The following is a 26815-nucleotide window of genomic DNA, read 5'->3' on the forward strand; positions in this document are numbered from 1 at the left end:
TGTAAACTTAAAAGCGCATTGCAATTGCGAAGGAAGCGTGTTACGAGCAAATTATGGAAAAGCGCATAATACACAAACCCCCAACGTTCAAAGATCAGAGTGCGAAAAGTCGGAAGCACCCCTATACCTCAGCATATAAAAACCTGGCTTCGGTATTCCTCATAATAAACCTAAAATAATATAGAAAAGCAGAGCAGGCAATCCATTTCTCCTCTGCCATTTCCATCTTCTTCGAATTTCAGAGAAATACATTCCACGGTATAGTTTTTTCCATGGAACCTGGGGTTCAGTGTGAACTTTGAATTCGTGGATATGGCCATGGACACACAAAGATCCAGGGCGTTGCATAATTTTTCGTTTCCGGGCGGTTTAAGGTGGGGGAATCAGAGATCTCTCCGTTGCATAAAGGTAGACTGTGACAGACAAGGCTTGCCGCTTCGAGAATTCGCCTCCGATGGTTCTGATTCTTCTGGTCACCGCCAACATCAGGATTCAAGCCAACTGCGGCAGACCACGGGAGGTAGGGATAGAGAGAAAGGCTCTCCTGATTCTGATTTTGTGTTTCTTGGATCCATCCAGATGGATTGTACTCCGCCACAGGGAACACATGGTGGCTGGGGAATCGGAGACGATGAGGGTAATGGAGTCACCGCCGTGAGAGAGAACGTGATGTTTGATTGTCAGAAGGCTGCTGATGAATCGAAAGTGTCGATTTTCAAGGAGGGAGGAGAGGATTCTGTGTCTCCGCAGTCGCTAACGCCTCATCCTGCGGCGATGTCCGTGGGAGGTGACACCAATAGGCCGTGGAATCTGAGGAAGAGGCGAGCTGCGTGTAAGACACCGGCAAGTGAGTTCACCGTCGGGTTAAATGGTGTTGCTTCTTGCCCCGGCGGCGGCGGGAAGGGTATGAGGGAAGATGTTGCGAGACCCAGTTCTGAAATTTCTCTAATTAAAGCCGCCGCTGTAACTGGCAAGTCGCTGCGGAGTGGCAGCAACGGGTGCGGAGAGAAAAGGAAACGGGAGAAGTTCTCAGTTTCCCTGTCAAAGAGAGAAATTGAAGAGGATTTCTTGACACTTACTGGTCATAAACCACCGCGCAGACCCAAGAAGAGAGCCAAGATTGTTCTGAGACAATTGGACGTGAGCACATAAAAACCTCAATAATTCATTTTCGCGAACTCGTCTTTGATTTTATAAAAACAATGAAAATTAAGGGTCCTGATTATTTGACCATATTATTCATAGAAATGCATAGAATCACTGTTTTATTGAGTCTTCTGATTTTGTGCAGACATTGTTCCCCGGATTGTGGTTGACAGAAATTACACCAGAATTGTATAAAGTTTCTGGAGCAGCTGCTCCATGACAAGAAAGGTGATTGTTTTTTCATATTTTATGCTATCCTATCTAAGAATGCTGAAATAATATAGATTGATTACTACTAGATTTGGTTATTTGGTGCTAAAATTTGAAATTATGGGTGGATTTGCAGTTTCTCTGGAGTTAGAAGAAGCCTTGTTTGCTTGCACAACTGGTTGATTGCACAGGATGGAGAAATATAGAGTGATATGCTTAGCAGTGTCGCAATGTTGATCTGGGAATCTGATCAAAATGTTCTTCTGGTAAAATGTGGTGTACAAGAGAGAGTTGGTAGCTTTAAGAATGTTAATTTGAATCAGTTCTGTTCATAGATTAGTTGTTTCACATTTTTGTTATGGTTTAGGGAAATAAAGAAGCCTAGTATAGTGAAAAAGATTGGTGGGGTAATTGTGTTTTTTTTTTCTTGATATTAATACAATTGAACAGAATGCTGCCTCGCGCAGTGCATGTTTAGTTTATTGAATGCTCGTTTTAATTACATGTTGTGTTCGATGCTTTATGGACATCCTTCCACAGGCTTCCGAAGCGTAAAGCGCAGAGAGAGTAAGCGAGCCAACCGCTAACGAGTGGTTTCGGGAGTAGCTCACAAGCAGCTCCGTCAAAGTTCGAGTAACCAAAATCCAAGTTATAAATTTTTTGAATGACCGTTTACTCTCAATATTAAATGATGTATTGGTAGGATCTAATAGCCAACCTAACTGTTTCTTGAAGTATGAGTTAACGTCTTTTACAAGTATTATAAGAAATATAAATGACAAAAACTTACGTAAGACGGTCTCACGAGTCGTATTTTGTGAGATGGATCTCTTATATAGATCATCAATGAAAAAATATTATTTTTTATGTTAAGAGCTTTACTTTTTATTATGAATATCTATAGGATTGACCCATCTCAAAAATAAATAATCGTGAGACCGTCTCACAAGAGACCTTCTCAATATAAATTATGTAACATGCTTTGCTTTGAGTTTGAAAATTTAATATATATATATATATATATATATATATATATATATATATATATATATATATATATATATATATGGCTAAGTCATGAATAAATTAGTTCAGTAAATCAAAATAATAATTGTAACAATCATTGTAGCAAGGAGCAACTCCAATAGTCGTCGCGTCGAATTTTTTTTAATTTTTTTTTAAAAATTTAATATTAAAATAATTAAGCTTATATATATTAGTATTAATTAAATGAATAGGTCTCTCGTGATACGGGTCAATTTTTACCGATATTGATAATAAAAAATAATACTCTTAGCATAAAAAGTAATACTTTTTCATGGATGACTCAAATAAAAGATCTGTCTCACAAAATACGACTCGTGAGATCGTTTCACACAAATTTTTGTCTAATTAAAAAAAGAAAGACGCAGAGTAATTAATTTTGATAGTGAAGATAAAATTTCGACTAAAATATTCTAATTATATTTAAATTTTATCAACTATTTTAAGAAAGTAAAATAATTAGTAATTATTTTAAACATTCTATCATTTATAACTTTCATTTTGTTTCTTCTAATATATATGTTTTATATTAATAATCTGTTTGAAAAAAATAAAATATATAAATTTATATTATACAATTATTTTACAAACAGCATGTGATATAGTGTACATTCTTCAATGAAAAAAAAAACTAGCATACATTTTACCAAATTTTTTCCTCCATAAATTTTCCAAATTATCGATTATTTAAAGGATTATTATGTTATATTTGAAAATTTTTTTTTATGATTTGATTAAATTATAGTTTTTGGATAATCGAAAAATATATTAATTTTCATACAATTTTAGAGATTATGTAATCATACGATATTAAAATAAAAATTAAAAAAATATTTTCACTGTAGCATGAACTATGATGTTTAGAAAATAATAAGTGCATTTCATTTGAACTTTCAATTTTCCAGTCCCCCTCCGCGCAAGTCCGCGAACCCCAACGTCGAAGATCACGTAAAAAGCCGAAAACACCCCTCATCCCCCTTCCCGGCGATTTTCTTATATATATATATAAACCTAAATTAAATATCAAGGAAAAACACATCAAATAATTTTCCTTCCGTCTACCTTCTCTTCTTTCATCCATTGGAACATACAAAAAATACCTAACGCTTCTGCCTTTGAGCGTTTGATTAAGTGTGAGATTTGAATGTGCAGGATATTGCTATGGGGACAAAAAGATCCAAGGCTTTGCACAATTTCACTTTTCCAGCCGGTTTAAGGTGGGGGAATCAGAGATTTCTCCGCTGCATTAAGGTTGATTCTGGTGGCCAAGTCTCTCCGCTTGGCCAATTCACGGCCAATGAAGCTGGTTCATCTGATCACAACCACCAACAATCAATCAATCAGCGGCGGACTACAAGTGAGAGGAGAAGAGACAACGACTCTCCTGCTTCTGAATTGATTCCTTTTGGATCCCTTCAAATGTGTTCTACTCCATCGCCGGTATCAGATGGTGGACGGAGAATTAGCGAGGTCGGGGATGACGGGTTGGCCGCCATGAGAGAGGACGTGAAGCTTGATGATCAGACGGCTGCTGATAAATTGAAAGGTGCGGCCTTTAAGGATGGTCACAAGGATGCTGAGGTTTATGTCTCTTTGCTGCCGCCGCACTCACCGGTACCGCATTATCCGGCGGTGATTCCTGGCGTAGGAGAGACCAAAACGCCGTGGAATCTGAGGAAGAGGCCAGCTGCCTGTAAGACTCCGTTAAGTGGGTTTATTTTCGGTTCAAATGGTGGTGCTTCTGCTACCGGGGTTAGAGGGAAAGTTTTGAGGGCGGATGGGGCAACGGAGGTGACTGACGTATCGTCCAGGCTTAGAAGTGGCGGCAACGTGGCGGCGATTTGTGGAGAGAAATTAACACGGGAGAAATTTTCGGTTGCCCTGTCAAGAAAGAAATCGGAGAGGATTTCTTAGCATTCACCGGTCACAAACCACCGCGCAGACCCAAGAAGAGAGCCAAAGTTGTCCAGAGAGAATTGAATGTAAGTGCATGATCCCAAAATTCCCTTTTATTGAATCTCACATTGATTCATTCTCACCATTGAAATCTGAGTTTTTTATTATATAATCATTTGATTGATTAAACTACATGTGATCACTGTTTTATCGATACTTCTTGTTTTGGGCAGACACTATTCCTGGATTGAGCTTGACAGAAATTACGGCAGATATGTATAAAGTTTCTGAAGGAACTGCTCCGTGACTAAACAAAGGTAACTGTTGAAATCTTGCGACAATTTCGAACTCTTATTGGTATTATTCTGAAGTTGATTTTTGAATCGTTGGCTTCATCTGCAGTTACTCCGGAGTTGGAATATGTCTTCTTGAAGAAATTGGTTGATCGTGAAGGACGTGCTAGTATTGATTGGATGGGGAAATTCGATCAAAATGTCGAATCCATGGGTAAAAATGCGGTAGGCAAGGAAGGATTACTTGTTTTATATATGAAATCTAATTGTTTGATTAGTTCTGCTAAATTGTTCATATTTCTTGATGTATTTGGTAGAAATAAAACCAACACAGTGAAAAAGATTGGCATTGGGGTTTTCTTTCTTTCTTTGATTACCATTGAACACGATGTTTCATGTTATGCAAGTTCATTTTGTTGCTAACAGCAGGATCTTTGCATGTATTCTCATTGAAGTAACGACTTTTGGAGTAGCATATATCTGCATCAGAATAGTGATTACTGTTCTCTTGCACCAGATATGTGAATTTTGAATTATCACATTCAAATCTGCTTTCTTGATTTTGGTACATTCACCTGGAAATTAGAAAATAGGGAGATTGAATTTCTTAGGCCGGTGATCTCTAAATAGTGTCTCTGATATGTTTTTTTGCTGATCCTGTTTTCGCCAAGATGCTAGATTCTAACACGTACAACGGTTGTGTTTCATGAAATGAAGATCATGGGGCGGATCGCCAAAAGAAAAATGTCGCCGTGAGCTCATAGAGTGAGGTGAACCCAAGAAATTAGAGCTCTGATGAATTGAACGTAAACTAATGTTCACATGGTCGAGATCATAAACGGAGGTGTGATTCCATAAGGATGGAGCACAAATCAACATATTCTCGAAAATTTTATAAATTTATTGCCCTGCTCGGTTTTATGCATGGGAGGGAATGTCGCACACTCCCCCATATTCCTAGCATTAAAATCTTGAATTTCAGCCTTGAATGCTTGAATGATGTAGGGTGGGGGTGGGACGATCCAATTTGGCTCAAATTTTTCACGTTTAAATTGATGTTTTATGAGTTCAAAAGGTTTGAAATGTTCATACAAAATTTTCACGTGTGGGAGAGATTGTTTCTTGAATGACACCTACGTGTTGAACTTTCCTTCTGTTCGTTGTTCGTTTCTACGCATCTGTTTGTTTGGCTTCCAAGTTATTACAACCTATCCTACAGTTCGGCCTTGTATTCACGCATATATTTAATAATGTATAAAAAAAAATCTTATTTTTGGAACCCATCTACGTGTCTAATTTCGGTGGTTTTATATTTATCCAAGGGAAGTCAAAAAAATCGGGCTTTTGTTTTCACCTACCACGTAATTTATGCACTTGAAATTTACCTCCGTGTAAAAATTATAGTAGAAAAAAAGGGTAAATGTCAAATATATAAAATATCTTAAAAAAATCTATGAAATGTAGGTCAAGACGAGAGAGATATTTATGCATATAAAAACCTATTTTATTACATGATATATAGATTCAAATCTCTTTCAAACAAGGTTCTAAAAACCGTGAAGCGCCTCGAAACGCGAATGTCGAGCTTCAAGCTTTTCAAGTTTAAGTGAGATTAGCACATGTTTAAGTGCGAAAAAACGTTTTTTATATTTAATGTAACTGTAATTATCTCAAACCAATAAATTAATAAAATAATACATAAATATGATAAATTTAAGTCTGATGCATTAATTCTCATATTTATAAAAGCATGAAAATATCAAATTTACAATCTTTATTTTTTTACAACTAGACTACATTAAAAAATGTTAAATATTTGTCAAATCATTAACCGACATGTTTAATCATAATTAAAATTAAAAAATAAACATCTAAATTATAAACTTAATTTATTATTTTAAAATAAAAAGACATACTTTCAAAATTAAAAAAAATAAAAATAAATAGATGCTATTAATTGTGTTTAAACACACTTAATTAAACACCTTGATTACGTTTAATTCGGTCAAACTACAGTTTAACCACTTTTATCGGAAGCGGGACATTTTTGTCGAACTTCAAACTTAGCTTCAACAGGCTTTTTAGCACACTGCTTTCAAACATGGACTCGAGTACAATGTTTGTCCTGAGTTTTGAGACCAAAACTTTTCATAGATCAAGTGGTGAGCAAGGAAAGTTGAATTTTGAGATATTTCAAATTTGATTATCTGATCGGGCTTTTGAATTGGATTCAATAGGTTCTGTCATTCATAGATTCCAGATTTATTGATAATGTACGAATTTTGTAGGGTTTCTCATAGGTTGGATCGAGGCCATATATGGATCCCAACTTGAGATATATTGCAACCTTAAGAAAAATAAAATTATAGAATCTGTTAATACACGCGACAATAAAAAAGAGATCGAGCATCTTTAAGAAATATGCTAATTTAGAATATGTTCGAGTTAGGTATATGAGTGAGTCTTATGTGAGATTGTCTCACGGATCTTAATATGTGAGACGGGTCAACCATATCGATATTCACAATAAAAAGTATTACTTTTAGCATAAAAAATAATATTTTTTCATGGATGACCCAAATAAGAAATTCGTCTCACAAATACGACTCATGAGACCGTCTCTCACAAGTTTTTGTCTAGATATATATATAACTCAGTAATTTACATTGGGAATCATTTTTTTTCGGTGTTATAAAAAAACTCGAAAATGAGATTATTTAACGCGATTAAGCATGGAGCATGATGAAAAAATTTCGCTTTGAACAAAAAAACGTGAAAAAGCAATCAACTATTTGGTTAATCATATTAAGTGTGTAAAAAGGACAATTTTTTAAGATAAAATTTTAAGTTACTCCCCTACTTTTTTTGTATAAAATTTTAAAGTTTATTTCAAATAAATTTGCAATTAAGGGACAACACTTGATCACCTTAACCTATACCGACAAAAGTTTTACTCCGTACAATTTGCGAATTAGAGAATTACGTGTTTGAATTCATATGTGTGTATCATTTAATCTATTAATTACCTGATATAATTAAAATTACAAATAAAAATAAATTTTTTTTTATGTTTTATCTCGTATTAAACTCTTTTAAATTTGAAACTTAATCATATGACGCATCAAGTTTCGTTCTTTTTATTTTTTTTCCTCGAAAAAAATAGCTCACAAGCAAGCTTGAGCCTCGAAGGCAACTCTATATTTTGAATTATAGAGAAATACTTCGGAGGGGTTATATATAAATGATCGGAAATAAAATTGTAAAAAAATTATTGATTTTACAAAGGGCAATTGCGTTCTCTATTTTATTAAGATGTCCCATAACTAGGGATGTAATCGAGTCGAGCCGAGCCGAACTCTTGAATGTTTGAGCTTGGTTCGTTCATAATCGAGCCGAGCTCGAGCTTTATTTAACGAATATATGCATGTCTCACGAGCTTATTCAAGTGTTTATCGAATCTAAACAAGCTTAATAATATAAATTATACATTTAAATTTTCATTAAATTAATTAAAATTTCAATTATATATTTAAAGAAAAATATATTATTGTTATTAAAATTTGTAAATTTATTATAATAAATAAATTTAATAGATTTTTCTATATATTTCATAAATAATATGTAAAATCGATAAATCAAATATCAAAACTATTATTTTTTCATCTAAAAGATTACTCATTAACCTACCAACGAACATGTTCATGAGCTAACGAGCCGAATACTCTAAAGTTTGAGTTTAGTTTGTTTATTTTAACGAGCCTCATCAAACGAGCTTTTATCGAATCGAGCTTCGAATAGCTCACAAACAGTTTAGTTCGTTTATATCCTTACCCATAATACATATGGTTCAATAATTTGGAGAGAGGCCCCGCTTGTACAATCTGTTGAATAAATTATTTTATATGAGCCTGGAATTGAGAGAGGTACCAAGAATAACCTGCAGAGAATACATGGATATGATTCCAGGATTGAATTCGAATGGGACGTGGTAAGAGGAAATTGAAATATAAATAATTAATTTATTATAATAAAAATAAATTAATATTTCTTTATATATATAATCCATACATTTAAAATTAAACTATTATAGTCAATAAAGAGTTGCCTCAATTACAAATTTTACTATATGGATGCATGTATTTTTTAATTTTCATTTGGCATTTTTGTCGATGTTGTTCAAAGAGTGTTTGTTCGTTATGTAGAATGCACAAATCTTGATTTTTTGAACCCCAAATAAGCTCTTATAAACTTATGGAAGGTCGTATGATCCAGGGGTGTGTTTGGTTGAGTAGATTAGATAAGGATAGATTAATAGTCAAATATTTATTGTTAAAATTTTAAGATGTTTTAATAATCATTTTGACCCGATTTAAGATCCAATTTTATTAATCCAATAGTTATCTATAAAATTGGATCTTAAACTGGGTCAAAATGATTATTAAAACAACTTAAAATTTTAACGATAAATATTTGACTATTAATCTATCCTTATTTAATCCACACAACCAAACACACCCTAAAGATATTGGAAAGATCAACCCATATAACATGCATAATATGTATATGCATTAAAAATCCCTAGCAGAGAATCTTGTAACAAAAATATTTAAACTTAATAGGGATATATTATTGTCAAATTTTTTAATGACGAGATAAATCCATTTAAAATAGCCAATAATCAAATATCACAAAAATTCACGTGTGACTATTTCACGGAATAATTTTGTGATACGGATCTCCGATCATACCTAACTCATGAAAAATATCATTTTTATACTTAAAATATTATTTTCATGATAATTATATATCAAATCAATCAATATTAATAATAAAAATATTTGAGACCGTCTGACGATATATCATTCTTGAGATATATGTTAAAAGATTTAAAACACCTTGTGATGTATATTATATTTAAGAGGGTCCCTTCAACAATGAATATATATATTTTTTAAAAAAAAAAACTATAAAGTCTTGTCTTGTTCTGTTTATTTGGTACATGATTGGACAGAATTAAAGGTAACTAACCATATGTTTTTAACTAATCCATGTCATATGGCCAGCAAAAATGAAACACCCCAAAAATCAAATAACAACAAATGCCAGCCATTCAATAATCCATTTGACGAATAATTGAAATAAAAAAAAAATAGTATTATTAAACCCACAGCCAAAAAAAAAAAAAAAAAGGATGGATCTTTTGTCTTCTTTACCTTTTTACGTTTATTTATTTCCTTTTTAAATACATTTGAGACACATTTATTAAAAATATGAGAATCGAATGCATATAATTCATCGTAAAATAGTTCAAAAAATGCACAAAAAAAAAAGATCATTTCACAAATTATACCGACGTCATACCATTATAAATCGGACCGAAACTAAACAAATTTCAACTTAACTAAATCACTACTACTTTTATGTTATAGACAACATAACTATTATTTTCCTAATCTCCCAAAAAAAAAATTGTCTAATTTTGCGAGTTGAACTCGAGTTAAATAGTCGAATTTGAGCTCGAACCGGAGACAACTCATTGAGTATCCAGATTCGTAATCTACTATATATTTATACTCTTTTTTTTCATTTACTTGATCTATCTTGTAATTACAAACAATAATAATAGAATAATCAATCTAAGAAAAATGTGAACTGTACACAGAACCTTAAAATTAATTATTTCAAGAATCATTTCTTCTTCTTCTTGGATTTTTTACTACAGAAAAAAGAACCAATCCCAAAAAAACTTACTCTACCTTTAGCAATGTAAGTTGGAGGAATGTTCAGAACCGGATTGATTCTGACACCATTTCCATATGATCTGTTGGAACTCTTCTTCAAATAAGGCCTTTCAGCTGTATTGTAATAAAGGTAGTATTGAATTGAAGATGAACATAAATTTGAAATTTCTTTTATTGAATGATGTTTCTTCAATACTTTGTGCTTTGGATTTGGATTTGGATTCGGATTGGGAGCAGAACCCGTTGAGTTGCTACGTGTTAAAAAATGTAAAGATCGAAGCAACCCGCTGTTGCTGCTATTTCCGCCATTTTCGCAGGCGCTGCTGCTTCGTCTGAACTTCCAAAAGGGTTTTGTAAATCGCTTGTTGCTATCCTCTTGATCATCATCAGTATCGAAACTGGTGGATAAGAACTCGATCAATCGCTTTTTCTTTGTGTTTTCGATTGGATTCTCGATGGTTTTGTGGGGTGGAGTGGTGATTTTTATGGGTTTAGAATGGGCTTGAATCGGATCTGTTTGATGGATTTGGATCTTCTTGGATTTGAGAGGTAAGATTTTCCCATTGGCGAAGAGTTCGTCGGCGGAGGAGATTGGTTGTGACAAGTTTTGGATGATGCAGAAGTTGAAATCAACGGCCACGATGTTGTCGTCTTCTTCTTCTCTAATTGGATCATGAGAAAGTGGGATTCTTGGAGTGGCGAATGGACTTGAGATTTCAGAGCATATGTCAACTGCCATGGCGATCGATTTTCTCAAGAATTAATGGGAAACTATTGCACAGGAGAAGGATTTTATTAAATCAAAGTACAGGAATCAAGAAACAGAAAATTGGAGATGATCACGATTTCTGGTATGAAATTTGGATTAGGATTTAAAGAAATGGAGCTCATTTGGGTTTTGACGCTATTTTTTGTCGGAGGATCGAGAAATCTGCAGCAACTAACTTTCGCAACTAACTTTCGGGGTAAATATCATCTATTCGTAGAAAGTCTGATGAGATTATCTCGTGGCTGTAAGAAAAATATTAATTTTTTTATTAAAAAGAATTATTTTTTATTTTAAATATGTATCTGATCAACTCATTTCATTAATACAGATCCATAAATATTTTTATAAAAGATTTATTCTCATATATTGTATTGCATATAAAACTGTGGATTAATATTTTTAATAATAAAGATTATTATATATAAGTTAATTCTTTAATTTTTTAATTAAAATAAGATAAATTATTTCCTCAATACTAAATAAAAAAGTGAACGAGATCAGGCTTCTAGCCCAGTTGATCTCACCGACTGCCCCAAAACAATACCTTCCCTTTATTAATAATTGATTTACTTTTAATTTTTTTAATATTTTATTACTTTTAAATTTATCACATATGAAAAGCATTTTCTATCAGTTTCTACCGTTACTACAGAACGGTCATTCTCGGTTATGAATATCGTCAAAATTAGACTTCGAAGCAAAATGGATGATGATTTTCTCTCGTATGCATTGGTGATATTTATTGACAAAGAAATTATTAGAAATATTTGTATAGATGATATTATTGAAGACTTCGAAAAATTTAAGAACGTCGAATTCTTTTTAGTTAGAAATTTTTTTGTTAAAAACGTACTGTTTATATTTATTCGAATATAACCGATGAAATTTTTGTCTTTTCTCTTATAATATTTTTTTCCTTATGATACCCTTGAAAGGGCCCAGGGTCATGGTTGACCCGGAAAGTTTCGTTGCATGGCCCATATGAAAACCGAGAGGCCGGATATTTCCTATATAACCGTCGAGTAAAATGATTAACTAGGGCCCGGGTTCTCATGTCAGAGCCGAGGGCTCAATACCCAAGTAACCTCGTTGGGAGATCCGAGAAAGGGACTGGACAGGAAGTCAACATCCCTTCTCCTTGGAGTGTCCGCGAAGCTATTGGGAAGAAAGGGACTGGACAGGAAGTCAACATCCCTTCTCCTTGGAGTGTCCGCGAAGCTATCGGGAAGAAAGGGACTGGACGAGCGGTCAACGTTCAAGGGTACAAGTGGTAGGTACGCCCGCGTATCGAGGTAACTCTAGTTTTCCTTCCTATAAATAGCAGGTATAGTTGTCATTTACGGGGTCTGAAAAATTCTTCTTTCTGAAGCATTCATACACATTGCTCTAAGTTTATTCCTTGATAAGCCTATTGACTTAAGCATCGGAGTGGTCACGCCGGACACCCTTCCGACGCCCATTCACGAGTTATTTTCTTATTTGCAGGTGTTGAAAGAGCCATTGTCCACACTCAAGTTCCCAAACACTATAAATTATTGATTTGGCCCGTTGGAGTTTTTGATCCAGCTCATTCCATTTCAGCGAGGCCGCATCACCTTATTTTATAAGCGATGCGGTTACCATTTAGCTCAGTTAACTCTTTGGTTTACGACTTCCCTCCGAGGGCCGGACCTCCCCCACATAGTCGAAATCCAAGATCCCACCCCGGTGTCATCCCATGTACTAAACTTCAGAACTCGATGTTCAGACAAGGCAGACATATACATCTCTATCATCATGATCCTGGGCAATGTCATGTTACTTGTCACCTTATTTCACATTGTCACATTCGGCATTTATTCTAACATTTTATTACATATTTCTAACATTTTATTACATATTCCCACAATACTGACATTGCATATTAATTGTATTGAATCTTCTAAGCTAGATTGAACTATCAATTGATGGATACTAAAATCATTCAACTGTGATAGATCGTATATATAGAAGATATCCCATCGAAGGCCCCATTATACGACACAGTTGCTCTACATTTACTTCATTTCGTGGCAGATATAATTGGGCAAAAACTTGTATAAAACGGCCTCACGGATCGTATTTTGTGAGACATATCTATTATTTGGGTCGTCCATGAAAAAATATTACTTTTTACGGTAAGAATATTACTTTTTATTGTGAATATCGGTATGGTTGACCCGTCTCACAGATAAAGATTCGTGAGACCGTCTCACAAGAGACATACTCTTATAATTGTGGCTACTAAAAAAATTTCATTAAGAACTTCGTGCCCAGATTAAAATTAGGTCGACTTTTATTAATCCATAATTACTTTTAGATAAAATATTTTTTTAAAAAAATAAATCACTTGGATGAAACAACAGGGAAAACATTTACTCCGGTGATAGATTAGAATATAGAGTTGAGATAAGTATACATTTGAAAATTATGATTTCACTCACTTTATTTTGTAATTTTTAATTTCATTAACTTTATCAAGATAATTAACTACATAACCTTGATCAATTTTATTTTTATATATAAATGACCATCTCATTGTATTTTGAAATCATTCAAATACACTCGGGAGGATTATTTTTCAAAAATGAAGTTTGATCAGTGTTATTCCTCTAAATTTACTTAACACGTTTAAAACTAAAACTGATTTTGATTGAATGAACAAAATTTCATTAATCTTTTTTACTTTCTTTATTATTTTTTACCACATTAATCTTGTGGATTGTAATACCCTTGAAAATATATGTAAAATTGTCGATGTTATGAAAATCTTTATGGATTTGTTTTTGAATTTTATCTAAAAAACTTCACACAGTTGAGATTTCTTACACGATATTAACTCATGATCTTCCCCGTATATTTCTTAATATGCATTCTCAAACACATGCTGCTTAGATGTTATGAAAAACACAAAAATGGGACTTGGCCCAAAAGAAAGAAAGACATAATTGGGGGAGATGAATTGAATAATAATTATTGTATGTTGATAGAGACACGAGAGGGGGAATGCATTTTGCTTTCAGAATTCCATTTTCACAAGAAAAATCAATCTCAGCTTATTGGTTCACATCACATCCCAAAAGTGCGGGTTTTGCATATTGATTCGTTTTGTGCATACGTTAAATTTTCGTAAAAATTAATTTCGACACCTAAAATAGTTCGAACCTAATAAAATATTGATAGATTTAACTATAGAAAGCTAGGGGTGCACACGAACCGACGGCTCGAGTGTTATATTACTTGAGCTCTCGATTCAATTTAAATTTTGTAAATTCGATTGAATATATATTCATGTTCGGCTTCAAGGTCAAACTCGACTTGATTTACATACATATATTAGTTCTATCACAATCAATTCAATATCATAGATCATCCATAATCTAGCTAGCACCAACTCAATTTCTTGACAACATTGAATGAACTTGATTTGATTGACATTATCTTTAATATGTATCTTATCCTTATCGAATTGCATTATTCTATTTTAGAGGTGTAAACGAACAGAGTCGATCGCGATCTTTTCGAGATGGTTCGAAAAATATTTGATTCGTATTCGAGCTTATCGAATTCGAGTCAAACTCGAACATGATCGAGCTTTTTTCGAACTGAATTCGACTCCAAATTATTTTGTTCGATAGTTCGCGAGACGATCGCGAGCCTTAATTTTGTTTTAGTATATTATAATATTTTCGAGCAATAATTCGTGAACGTGTTCGAATTTTTCGAGTCGAACTCTATCTTTAATTCGAACCAAATTCGAGACAGAAGTTTTAAATTTTTCGAACTTCGAGTAGAGCTCGAGCTCAAACTAGAATAGAACTAATTCGAGTGAATTTGAGTATCTTAATTTTCGTCATATTCGGTTCGATTTAGTTCGTTTACAACCCTATTCAAACTCCAAATTACGAGGTTAAATGATCTGACAAGACATTGTTCGTTTGACCTCTCACTTCATATTCCAGCTTCAATGAAATGAATGCATCTTTGTTCTTTTATTATGGTCAACAATGACGTTCAATAAGGATATGTGCATAGGCAAACATATTAAACTTTTGCTCGTCGACCCTTCGTTCTTAAGGCCCGTGTCCTACGTACACGTTTTGGATTGGAGAGCTATTCGAATACCTATTCGATTTGAGACTACTGATATTGAATAAATATACATGGCCCTGCAGGCTGCAGACACAAAAAACAAAGGGATCACGCACTTCTAGAGCCTAAGCTACATTCTTAAAATGCCATAGTTCATCGTTACTCCAACATGAGGTCTCCCCAAAGTCTTCCCCGAACCAATCAAAATTGTCCAAGTGGCAGTCGGAAACTGAAATATCTTGGTCGTCCAATTCTTGCATGCAGTAGCCATGAATGCTACCATTATAACAATCTCCCTCAAGTGAGTTTCCACAAGAAAATCTCAAAACTTCAGAAGACGTTGATTTCTCCGAAGAATTAGTGTCCGTGTCGCTTGGATTTGGGAAGGATGAATGAAGGGGAACATCGTTATTGAAAACTGGTGAAGGAGCGTTACTTTTTTGAGTTTCAATCGAGGGTGAACAAGATGAAGAAATGGATGCTAGTGATGAATTTTGTTCCATTTTTTCCTTTAATCTTGGCATCAAAAACTGACGGATGGCTTCGACAAATTTCTTGCTATTGGAATCGACCTTAAGTTGTCGCGCTTGCTTCTGCACCCGCGTTCTCCAGTAATTCTTGATCTCGTTATCGGTTCTTCCCGGTAAATGTTGTGCTATCTTTGACCATCTATATATACAATTAGTTTATGCATATTAGGGTGAATGGTCAAAAGATTATAAATTCAAATAATAACAACTTTACCTATTTCCCAAATTGGAATGGAGTTCAAGGATCGAGAGTTGTTCTTGTGGGGTGAAGTTTCCACGTCTAATGTCGGGATTCAAGTAATTTAACCATCTTAATCTGCAACTTTTCCCTGTTCTCTGGAGCCCTGCATACGCACAAACAACATGTACAAAGTACAAACATAAAATGATAATCGCAAAGATCAGAAAGTATGCGTATACCTGCAGATTTGGCCAAGAAATTCCAGCGGCCTTCGCCATGGGAATTTATATATCGAATAAGAATATTATCTTCTTCAAGGGTCCATGGCCCTCTTCTTAGTTCAGTTTCGCCTCTGCATGAATTGTTTGTTACGCTTTTATGAATTCTTACTTCACTCATAATCATGAAAAAAGAAGTGATTTTTGGGTGGAATGCACAAGCGAAGTTTGAGTGGGCTTTATACTAGATCTTTTTTATGAATGGACCCCATTTGAAGAGAAAAACATGTAATTTTATCCATCTCATAAATACGACCGTGAAATCGTCTCACACAAGTTTTTCTTTAATTTTAAAAGTAGAATTATATTTTAAAATTGATTTTCTTTGAAATGGCGCTCTTTGTGTGAGCATAGGAAACCCTGCAAATTAAGGGCGATTGTGTTATTTGAACGTGACCACTATTCAAAAATAAGAAAATAAAATTTAAAATCCTAATCAAACTTCCTAAATAATAAATCTAATAGGACACCAGTAATATTAAAGTTTGGTTTTCATACAATAATTTTTTATTTTCTGTTATTTTGGTTCAAATGTTAACGTGACGTTTGATCACATGGATTGTGACAATTTAATTTAATAAAAAGAAATCTTCTTCGTTAGTCTAGCGAGCTAGCAGGTCCATGGTGACTTATGATCGATCCCCGGATTTGGACCGAGACTGTAAATAATAAACATAATTGACTATTTTTTTTAAAAAAAAAAAAATTAATGACCAGGAGCGGAATTTTCTTTAAATTGGTTTCATTTGCAATATAAAAATGGAACCTCTAATTCGTCGTTTTACCTTTTCATTAAATTTGTCATTTGTCATTTGTCATGGACAGATAATGTTAATATCTGATATTCCAAAATCAACTTTTCCCTCGTAGATTTGCTAAAAAAGTCACTGAAGTTTAGTTGTATCACCAAAGATTGTTGGAGGAAACTGCGAAGAAATGACCGGTGTTCTTTCGATTAATTCCTTCCCTTTTTTTCCCCTTGATCTTTTACGGGATTTTTCGCACAAGAGACGTGCTTGACTGGTTCAATTTTTTGGGAACATTGGATTATTTGACTTCATAAGTAGGCCGGCGGCGAGAGATTAATAATACTTCCTTCTTTATATAGTGTATGCATTTTATGCGGAATTCGATTATCATACTCCATCTCCAATGCTCTTTTTTATTATTGTTATATTTATAAGCAGTATATTTATTGTGAGCAAAAACTTGTGTGAGACGGTCTTACGGATCGTATTTGTGAGACAGATCTCTTATTTAGGTCATTCATGAAAAAGTATTACTTTTTATACTAAGATTATTACTTTTTATTGTGTATATGGATATGGTTGACCCGTCTCACAGATTAAGATAATGAGACGGTCTCACATGAGACCCACTCTTTATTGTGATATCATTCCCCTACATTTTTTTTTTATTGAAAATGAAAGTTTAAAATAATTTAATAGACAAATATAACAACTTAAGTTAATTATTTTCATAAAACGAAGAGAAATGTATATGAAATATTATTACATGAGCTCGTTATGTAATAACGCTTGAGCGAGCTCGAGGCGTGACATTTGTAATTTTATATATTATTATTTCAGATTACAGTTATAATATAGTCAAGTAGAAAAATGAAATCAATAATATTTGCAAATAAACATTGATAAAACTTATATTTGTAATTTATTCATTATATATTTTCCGCACAAAAGTAGTTTGATAATACCATAACTTAATAATAAAAAATCGAAATTTTTATAATTATTAATAAAAAAAAAAAGAGAAGAATGTGTGTAAAAATTAATAAAGTAGGCAAAAAGATTGAAATGCCGTGGAAGAATCACCTAAGCTAGCTAAGTCAGATCCAACTTTCCACTGTTTCTCTTTAATTTCAGCAGTACTGTATGTATGCCCACAAATGTATTGCTATTTTAGTTCATTCTAGTTTTACCAAATAATTGCTTAAAGATAAATCACAAAAATAACACCCAGACTAGGAAGTTAAAATTTCCCCACTTCAGTTCGATTAGCGACTGAATTAACCAATTTTTTATTCGGTTTGGTTTGTTCGATTCATTTGGGAAAAAAATGACATATTTGTTTTGCATGATTATTCCTCATTATTATATGATAAGGGATTCCCATATTTGAATTGTTTTGTTGAAAATCAAAGTTTAGTCGAACTTTTATCCTGAAATGTCTTACTCATGGTTTGGTTCATTGATTTTGGACCGAGTTTTGAGAAAGAATTAAAGACCGAGGAAAATTCTTGCTTTACACTGTACGAGGAACATGCGCTAACCTGTCTAATTTATTGACTGAATAAATTATTTGATACGATGCTTTAGTTTCCAAGAATAAAATTCAGGAAGTGGAAGAATTATGGAAACTTAAGCTTTTACAGACGCCTATGCTTCAATATATATGATATTGTGCATGGAAGGTCGGTCGGTTGAAGAATTGAAGAAGTATTTGTGCAAGTGCCGAGAGACCAACAATCTAAATGGTAACAAACTTCAATATGGTGATAAAGCAAGATATTATACATGTTGTAACACATAATGTGTCTGAGTCGGTAGAATAGTTGAGTTTGAGTAGATGTCTACTTAGATCATGAGTTCGATTACTCCCACTAACACAATTTTCAGCGAGCTTATCGCACATAGTTTGCCAAATACGATTTGAAAGTAATTTTGTTTAACATAATGGTAAGGATTGTGTATCAGATATAAATGTTGTCTCAGATGTTGTAACACCTTGTAACAACATGCACATGCACCGTGCGATGCCTCAGAGTAAAATAATAATATAAAAGAAATCGAGTTTGCTAAATAAATACTAGTGAAAAAATGAAAAAATGTTTTTCTTAATAAGTCAATAGAGTACATTACATCCTAAAATATTTATAACAAAAATAACCAAAACACAAGAATACAAATCAATATAGCTAAAATTCGGAGCACCAAACCAATCTTCGGTTAACATTTTGTATGAGTGTTGTCATCAAATGTCTCCAACACATCACGACAACACAGTGAAACAACAATATTTTGTGTTTACGAGTTCTTCAGAAAATTCTCTCTTTGTTCTCTCGTATTCGTATGTCGCTTCTCTTTGGTGCAATAATTATCTTCAATATAAGTATATATATATATATATCAGACAAGTTAAAAATTCTCGATGTTACATCGGTATTTTTCGATGTTAAATCAACATTGTTGGGTTTTACGTCGGTAGTCCGACGAAATAGGATCAGAGAAATTTTTTTACCTTAAATTCATTTTTTTTTTTCATACTACAAATAATTCATCTTGATTTTAGGTAGGCATGGAAATTCATTAAATTGTGTATGGTAAAGCCAGCAGAAACGTACGGACTTTTCCCCTTGCTTAATTTATGATTGAATTTTACCCTACTCATCCAATATACATATAATGAAAAATGCTTAACTACGATATAGGACCGAGTGTTTTTCGTTTTTACTAAAAGTTATAGCTGGTGGTAATAGGGTAAATATAATATTTTAAACCATACGATATCACAAATACCACATTCTCCTATAGCCAAAGCAATAACCCCAACAAATAGTCGATCTTTTCTTTTCGAATTCTTAATTTCACTCTTTTTGTAACTTAATATACATACCGCAAATTATGCAAGAATACAAAATACTTAAATTTTTCGACATAGAATTCGCCAGATGATAAATCATATTGGTTTTAGATTAGAAAAGTACGACACAATAAATAGAGATTTTGATTTTATTATATTTATCATTGAATATTTTACATAATCTCTAAATTGAAAACTTCCTTTTATCCAATAAAAACTTAAAAGTCTTAGTAATAAACCAAAAATTCACTAGATGATAAGTCATAAATGGTTTAAGATCGTGTGAACCAGAACAAGGCAAGTTAATAGTCAATAGATAGGAACATATTCTAATCAATTGCCAGAATAAATAAATTTGTATAGAAATTGAACAAGTAACTAATACCGACATGGAAATGCTGAAAAAACTTTCGAGGAAAACAAAAATGAGAAAGAAAGAAAACACTCCAAAAAATCCTTTACCACAAGCCTTTCAGTTTCATGGATTAGACAAGTTTCCAATATACATTATACCCAAGTTTTTCGATTCATACTAATGGTCTTGTAATTGGACCATTGTTTATTTTTAATTTTATAAATTTTCAATATTTACTCTAGTCTCAATCCAATAAGTTGTTCCTCGTTTTCATTTTTGATCATTTTTTACGAACTCTTGTGTAAATGTAAGCAATGTTATACGTCTCGTCATCATTTTCGATGTAATGTCAAATATTCAATAGACAATAACTAAATGTGAAACAGAAACCAATTTATTGGAATGAAAATGAACTTCAAAGATTTAAAAGAGTAAAAATGAAAAAGGATCAAATTATGTACAAAAGCAAAATTTTGTCTCAAATGGATTTTAAAGTGTGTAACATCGATTTTATTCTTGTCACATGTGTCACATGCGAGAGAATCGATGTTAAATAAATAATATTCTATTAGTTTAACGATTTCCAGCGAAAAAAAGGACCAAAGCAACAAAAAAACCAAGTTACTGAACCAAGATAAAACTTTGACAAGTTACATGACTAAAATCTTAAACTTGCCAATTTATATGACTAAAATTACAAACTTTCCATCTCGTGTGCATTTTGCCCCGTTCCAGAAAACAATGACGTATGGGCAAAAAATATAAAAAAGAAGGCATATGTTATATATATAACATTATAACAGAACAAAAAAACTTATATATTTCCCTTTTATGATATCCATCGCAAAGTATTTCCATGGAGGAATTCATCAATATAGGCTTACAAAACCCTAAACCTTCTCTCCCACACATTAATTCCAACATGGAACTGTTCCATCATAACTTGGTTTCAGTACAAAGTTTCAATACAAATACACAAGGGATCATGCCCTTGTGGCATTATCCACGAAAATTCTTAACACGTCGTAGTTGGCGATGCGGGCCTGAATGACCAGCGCATCATTGTGAGGTAGACTCACTCCTCGGAGATCTTCTGGTCCAAAGCTTATAATCGGCTCGTCTCTTCTCTTGTTATCAACTTCTAGACACTCCCTCCTACCCCTCGCCTTCCTTGCCCGATTAGAGTCGCCATCAGTAGATCCCCCCGAAATCATTTTGATTACTCCTCGACTTGGAGAGGGATCCTCTCTTCCCGCTGGCTTGATTCTCTCTTCCCGGGTATTCGTTTCTCCTCCTCGTCTTCCACTTGGAGTGCTCATCGTTCTTTGGGGAATATTCAGCGATGAACGTCTGGACAACCAGGGTGGTTGTTTAGATCGTTCCCGTGGCGGGTGAGGCGCGGACACGGGACGTCTATTAGCATTTCTTCCCAGGACTCGGCACTGATTAGTATCGTGAGCACAATTTTTATGAAGGGTACAGTACCTTTTTTGTTCTGGCTTGGAGATTCTGACCTCGGAACGGGGAGGAAGGACCTCATTTGACCGGCACTCTTGAATCTCTCTGTCCCGAGCTATTTTTAAAGGCACATGGGGAAAATGACCCCCACCACTTTTCTTAGGAGCTCTTTCTTCAGTTTTGTAAGTCCGATCTCCTCTCGCTCTTTTCAAGGCCTCTCTTTTCTGGTTTTGCGCTTCTTTCATATTGATATATTTCTCCGCTCGTGACAGGAGATCCTCAAAATTTTCAGGCAGTTTTTTGGTTAAGGATCGGAAGAAATCCCCTTCCCATAACCCTTGCATAAATGCGGTGGTTTTTGTCTCGGGTGCACAGGTCGGCACATCAAGGGCCACCCGATTGAATCTTTTGAGATAAGCCCTCAGGGTTTCACCTTGCCTTTGCTTTACTTCGAATAAACTGAAGGCGGTCTTTTTGTACTTTTTACTGCTGCTAAATTGATGCAAGAACACTTTTTGAAAATCTTCAAAGCAGCAGATGCTTTGTGGTGCCAACCCTTCAAACCATCTCTGTGCGGAATCGACCAGAGTGGTAAGAAATACTTTACACTTGATTGGGTCTTCATAACAGTGCAACATGGCCATATTTTCGAAACGCGCGAGGTGTTCCTCAAGGTCAGAGCTCCCATCGTAATCTTTGATTTTTGCCGACTTGAAATGCTCGGGAAGTGGTTCCCGGATGATGATGTCAGAGAATGGGCAACCTTTGATTACAGAAATACCGCCCTTGGAGACAGCCTGCCCTTCCAATGCTTTCACTTTTTTTCTTAATTCTTCCAATTCTCCAGCGATGGTGGAAGATTTAGAACCTGCGCTTTCCCTTTCTTCTTCCCTTCTCTCTTCTTCTTGTGCTTGCTTACGCTGCTGTTCGTGTTGACTGGCCTGGTGAGAAGCAGCCTTTCTTGCGTCAGCCATGTTGACAGCATCGGTTATGATTTTCTTCAATTCTTCGGGAGTCAAATGAATGGTGGGTTGAGGATCATTAGGGGGGGACCACCTGCGCCAGAGAGACGTATATTGTTTTCCTCTGGGGCTCGAGAGGCGTCTTGGTTTGCTCTTCTAGTAGGAGCCATATCCACGTCTTAGGACTCAAATTTCCCACAGACGGCGCCAATGATGCCACCCGGGTCGAACGGTGGAGTCGGGTCGGGAACTCTACCGGGTAAGCTATCAAGAATACGGGAAGAAATATGAGCTAAGACGGCGAACTGGAAGGAAGATTCTTCGTTTGCCTTTGAAAGATCTGCCAATAAGAAAAACAACCACGTGAATGGGCGCCGGAGGGGGTCCCCGGCGTGACCACTCCGATGCTTAAGTCAGCAGGGTACTCAAGCGATAGAACTAACGTAGCCAAGTGATGGCTGTGATATTGGTGTGCAATAAATGAGTGTATTAAATGTTCATTAATATCTGAATGAAGGAATAAATGCAAAACCTGGTATTTATAGTGGAGGAAATAATGATGACCTCGTTTTTTGGGACGTGCGCATTAAATATACTAGGGCGGCTGATTATACCCTATTGTTCTGACATGTCAAATCATATACCAGCCATATCCCATCTGTCCAGTCACCCATTAATGTTACCAGGTCGGCCGCGTGTATCTCATTAAGTCAACGTCATTAAATGCTTCCCTCGCTTCGAGATGTCAGAAGAGAGAGTTATACCAGAAATCTGGTGCTATGTCCCTAATCAATCCACTCGGGAGATGGGCTTTCCTGACCCGGGCATCGCTCATGGGCCTGACCCATGACCCGAGCATTCCCGGGATCCACTGCCCGGGACATATCGGGGTATCAGATCAATATAGGCTTAAAAAACCCTAAACCTTCTCTCCCACACATTAATTCCAACATGGAACTGTTCCATCATAACTTGGTTTCAGTACAAAGTTTCAATACAAATACACAAGGGATCATGCCCTTCTCCAACAACGTGTTTTCCGATCACCATGAACCTCAACTTCCTACTATTTTTAAAGACGATATTTCAAGGTCAATAGAGCCTAGCCTTCCAGTTCCTCATTTATCATCCAATTTCTTCCCATCGAGCCACGGATGCAACAACGTAAACTTCAACTTGGTTAGCTCGACTTCTTCGGTTTCTAGAATAGATATTGCAACACCACCCAACAAGGTTAATCGAATAGAGCTAGCTAGGGCTCTTTCTTTCTCTTTTACGAAATTTTTTGAACCCTTACTCATAAAGATAATGTTTTTAGATTGATCTATTTATTTGTTTTTCCTGTGTTTTTTGGCAGAACTATGGGGGGAAGAAGAGGAAAAGAACCAGTGATAGAGAATTCGTAGAGAAGCCAAGAGAAGTAGTTCATGTAGCAAAGAGAGGGCAGGCCACTGAAACTGAAAGGGTACGTATTTTTCACTGTATGTCGATTTATTACAGGTTAAACATATGCTTATTCTTTAAATTTTAGTTTCTTTTTCGACGTTGATCCCGACATTTGATAATCGAAACAAATATTGTTGACATGCTGATGGTGTCATGAAATAAATTACTCGATCGATATTCACTATGAAAACTAATGATTTGTGATTAGAAAATTTTTCTTGCTTTTTTAATGAACCAACCAGTTAAGAATAGAGAAAATAAATGAAAAGCTGAGGTGCTTGCAAGATCTCGTTCCAGGGTGTTGTTACAAGGTAGATTTGTTCATCTTTCGTAGATATAATTTTTTATTATTCTTCGTATTTGAATAATATAACTAGCAATTTGATTTTCAGACAATGGGGATGGCTGTAATGTTGGGGGTGATAATTAATTACGTACGATCTCTTCATCAAGAATTAAATTTTCTTTTAAGTAAATATTCCATTAATTGCCTTTATTTATTTGATACGAATAGGCCAAATTACATGACTAACATTGCTATTTTCCCAAGATAAGAGAATCCATCGCTGAAAACTCGTGCTTGATCGGACCAGTGTAGACTCCATAGGTTAGACATATCCCTTTCTGATGACACAGACAAATAACGATTTTGTTCATTTTGTACAAACTGGCAAACCATAAAATTTTGTAGCATGGCAGTTTAGTCATCTACTGTGCATTCAATACTACCTGCTGGTTTAAGTCGCATGAGTTTAACTTTATCTGAACCGTCATCCAAATATACGGTTAAGCGTGGCGGCCAACCGGACTCCACCTTGCGCCAGTCGGAGATTGACCACCGGATTACGCGAGACGAAGTAATCATCTGCCGAAGGCAAATACGTTCAGTGTCGACTCGAGGAATCAGCTGGTGGAAGTCATGAAACAAAAGATGAAATGTACCTTCAAGTACTGAATCTTCACTGACTCCTTTGTATGCCCAGTCGCAAGCTGCTTTAATTCCTTCCGATGCATATCTAGTTTTTACCAATATAACATATGTAAATTTACATTATTCTAATTACCGTGAGATTAAAAACAGTAATACTTGAGTTAGATGATATATGCAATATTCTTACACATCAGGGCAAGCAGTGTTGGTGCAAGCTGCCCATGCCTTTGCTTGGTTCGACCACACAGTCTGTAAAGCATATATATTTCATGATAGTTATGAACACGCGCGGTGAAGCGAATTCGATTGAATCAAATAAGATAGGTGTATATGTATATACTGTTATGTTCTTTTGGAGCGTATCGACGAGTTCATCCACACTAGAATCGTAAAACCTCTCTTCGGCTGTCTCGATGATGTTGACATCCCATACCTGCAGCATCGATCATTGGATATAATTTAGAGAAATACTTGAGCATAGATGTACAAGCATGTTGTGATACATAGTATTTAACATACTTGCGGATGTCTAGATGCTAAGAAAACTCACATGATGGAGAACTGCTTTTCGTCTGTACCAATGGACATCAATGGTGTTTCCTCCTCTGTCTGAAGTAAATCCAACGTGTAGAGGCTGCATTAATGCACTTTTATGCTTAATAAACGGATTTTGATACAAAATTCTTGGACAAGATTTTTCATATAATGTGATGACAAAGACGGGTTTCAATTTATCATAACTAGAAGAAGACATATTGAAAATATTAGTACCTGATGGATATCTCCCATGAAATGAGATAGGAAGAGAAGTGCTTCTGTGAGATTATCTGATAATTGCTCCACTAATTATTTAAGTTTTAGGCATGATAATACAAATATCGTTCAAGAAACTGATACATTACATTGAGAAGCAGCACTGAGACCGCGATAGCTTAGAAGCTGGTTGGTGTAATTTTTTATTGCTCCGGACACACATCTGTCCTGTATGCCATCTGCGTCTTTGCAATCCCCTGCGTTGTAACATTAGAACATTGATTTAACGTTCGATTTAAGGAAGATAAGAAACATGAAAACTAGGCAAGATTTTATATTTAGACCCACTTTTGTATTGATATGTGCATAGATTATCGGGAGTGTCGATGTAATGCAGAGCTGACGACCAGTGATACCGAAATTTTACACGATCCGCCCACGAGCACATGCTACCAAGATCACCACCGGCATAGTCCGGCAAAAGCTGCGACACTGCATCCGCTGCTGCCTCGCTTAGCCTCGGCTGCAAACGATGGGAAACCCATAAAAAAAACACGTTTCAAGAAATGAAAACCTTAAACAGGCGCAGACCCAATGTAGTTTCAGGTGAAACCTGAGCAATTCTGCAAATAATGAGATGGCCATCGATTCCCCATCCATTGGCTACTGGAATACAGATAAGTAGAGCCATGAGTGGTAGAATTTGAATTTTGGACCTCATTTTCGTTTCTCTAACGTTGTGAGAATTGTGAAAGTGAATGAGAATAATTGATATGATGCCAAAACTTTTATTATGGCATTGATTTTATAATATGAACATAGGGAAAGAATCATTAATCCAATTAGAATTTTTTTTGAAAAGAATGGAACTTTTAGTTAATGTCCTTTAATAGGATGCGGAAATGTGGGCCTTCTCAATTTATATAACATTGTTTTTGTCCTGATTCTTGTGATTTGATAAACAATTATTTTAAGTTACGTTTGAATTGATTGATTTCAAATCTATATATTTAAAACGTATTTTTGTTGTTTAGATAAGTAAAACCATTAAATTTAAATTTATTTTTCACATGTTTATATAGTATTTGACATTACTTGTAATGAATTTCAAA

The 26815-nt window shown here is 34.8% G+C and overlaps 6 protein-coding genes and 1 long non-coding RNA gene across 7 annotated transcripts; 3 read left to right on the forward strand and 4 right to left on the reverse strand.

The window, feature by feature from the left end:
- The first annotated feature begins 178 nt into the window (after window positions 1-178).
- LOC140830518 (uncharacterized) lies at window positions 179-1937 on the forward strand. Its single transcript, XM_073193878.1, has 3 exons — window positions 179-1140; window positions 1292-1374; window positions 1493-1937. The coding sequence occupies exons 1-2, from the start codon at window positions 313-315 to the stop codon at window positions 1364-1366; spliced, it is 903 nt and encodes a 300-aa protein (XP_073049979.1). The 5' UTR covers window positions 179-312; the 3' UTR covers window positions 1367-1374; window positions 1493-1937.
- Window positions 1938-3561: 1624 nt separating this feature from the next.
- Window positions 3562-4314, forward strand: LOC140829588 (uncharacterized). Its single transcript, XM_073192901.1, has one exon. The coding sequence runs from the start codon at window positions 3562-3564 to the stop codon at window positions 4312-4314; it is 753 nt and encodes a 250-aa protein (XP_073049002.1).
- Window positions 4315-4434: 120 nt separating this feature from the next.
- Window positions 4435-4990, forward strand: LOC140830520 (uncharacterized). The gene is made up of 2 exons (XR_012117638.1): window positions 4435-4613; window positions 4699-4990. It is a non-coding gene; the product is annotated as an uncharacterized lncRNA (long non-coding RNA).
- A 5265-nt stretch (window positions 4991-10255) lies between these two features.
- LOC140830522 (uncharacterized) lies at window positions 10256-11295 on the reverse strand. The gene has a single exon (XM_073193880.1). It carries the CDS (start codon window positions 11067-11069, stop codon window positions 10278-10280), a length of 792 nt encoding a protein of 263 aa, XP_073049981.1. The 5' UTR covers window positions 11070-11295; the 3' UTR covers window positions 10256-10277.
- A 3773-nt stretch (window positions 11296-15068) lies between these two features.
- Window positions 15069-16362, reverse strand: LOC140830521 (transcription factor MYB62-like). Its single transcript, XM_073193879.1, has 3 exons — window positions 16160-16362; window positions 15954-16083; window positions 15069-15878 (listed from the first exon to the last, which is right to left on the reverse strand). Exons 1-3 carry the CDS (start codon window positions 16323-16325, stop codon window positions 15335-15337), a joined length of 840 nt encoding a protein of 279 aa, XP_073049980.1. The 5' UTR covers window positions 16326-16362; the 3' UTR covers window positions 15069-15334.
- A 4774-nt stretch (window positions 16363-21136) lies between these two features.
- On the reverse strand, window positions 21137-22585 carry LOC140829589 (uncharacterized). The gene has a single exon (XM_073192902.1). It carries the CDS (start codon window positions 22583-22585, stop codon window positions 21137-21139), a length of 1449 nt encoding a protein of 482 aa, XP_073049003.1.
- A 1901-nt stretch (window positions 22586-24486) lies between these two features.
- On the reverse strand, window positions 24487-26603 carry LOC140829667 (endonuclease 2). Its single transcript, XM_073192970.1, has 10 exons — window positions 26317-26603; window positions 26052-26226; window positions 25853-25960; window positions 25722-25777; window positions 25501-25584; window positions 25291-25383; window positions 25138-25199; window positions 24962-25035; window positions 24749-24884; window positions 24487-24643 (listed from the first exon to the last, which is right to left on the reverse strand). The coding sequence occupies exons 1-9, from the start codon at window positions 26422-26424 to the stop codon at window positions 24790-24792; spliced, it is 855 nt and encodes a 284-aa protein (XP_073049071.1). The 5' UTR covers window positions 26425-26603; the 3' UTR covers window positions 24487-24643; window positions 24749-24789.
- Between the last annotated feature and the right edge of the window lie 212 nt (window positions 26604-26815).

Source organism: Primulina eburnea, chromosome 4, assembly GCF_022965805.1.
Source record: "Primulina eburnea isolate SZY01 chromosome 4, ASM2296580v1, whole genome shotgun sequence".
Lineage (NCBI taxonomy): Eukaryota > Viridiplantae > Streptophyta > Magnoliopsida > Lamiales > Gesneriaceae > Primulina > Primulina eburnea.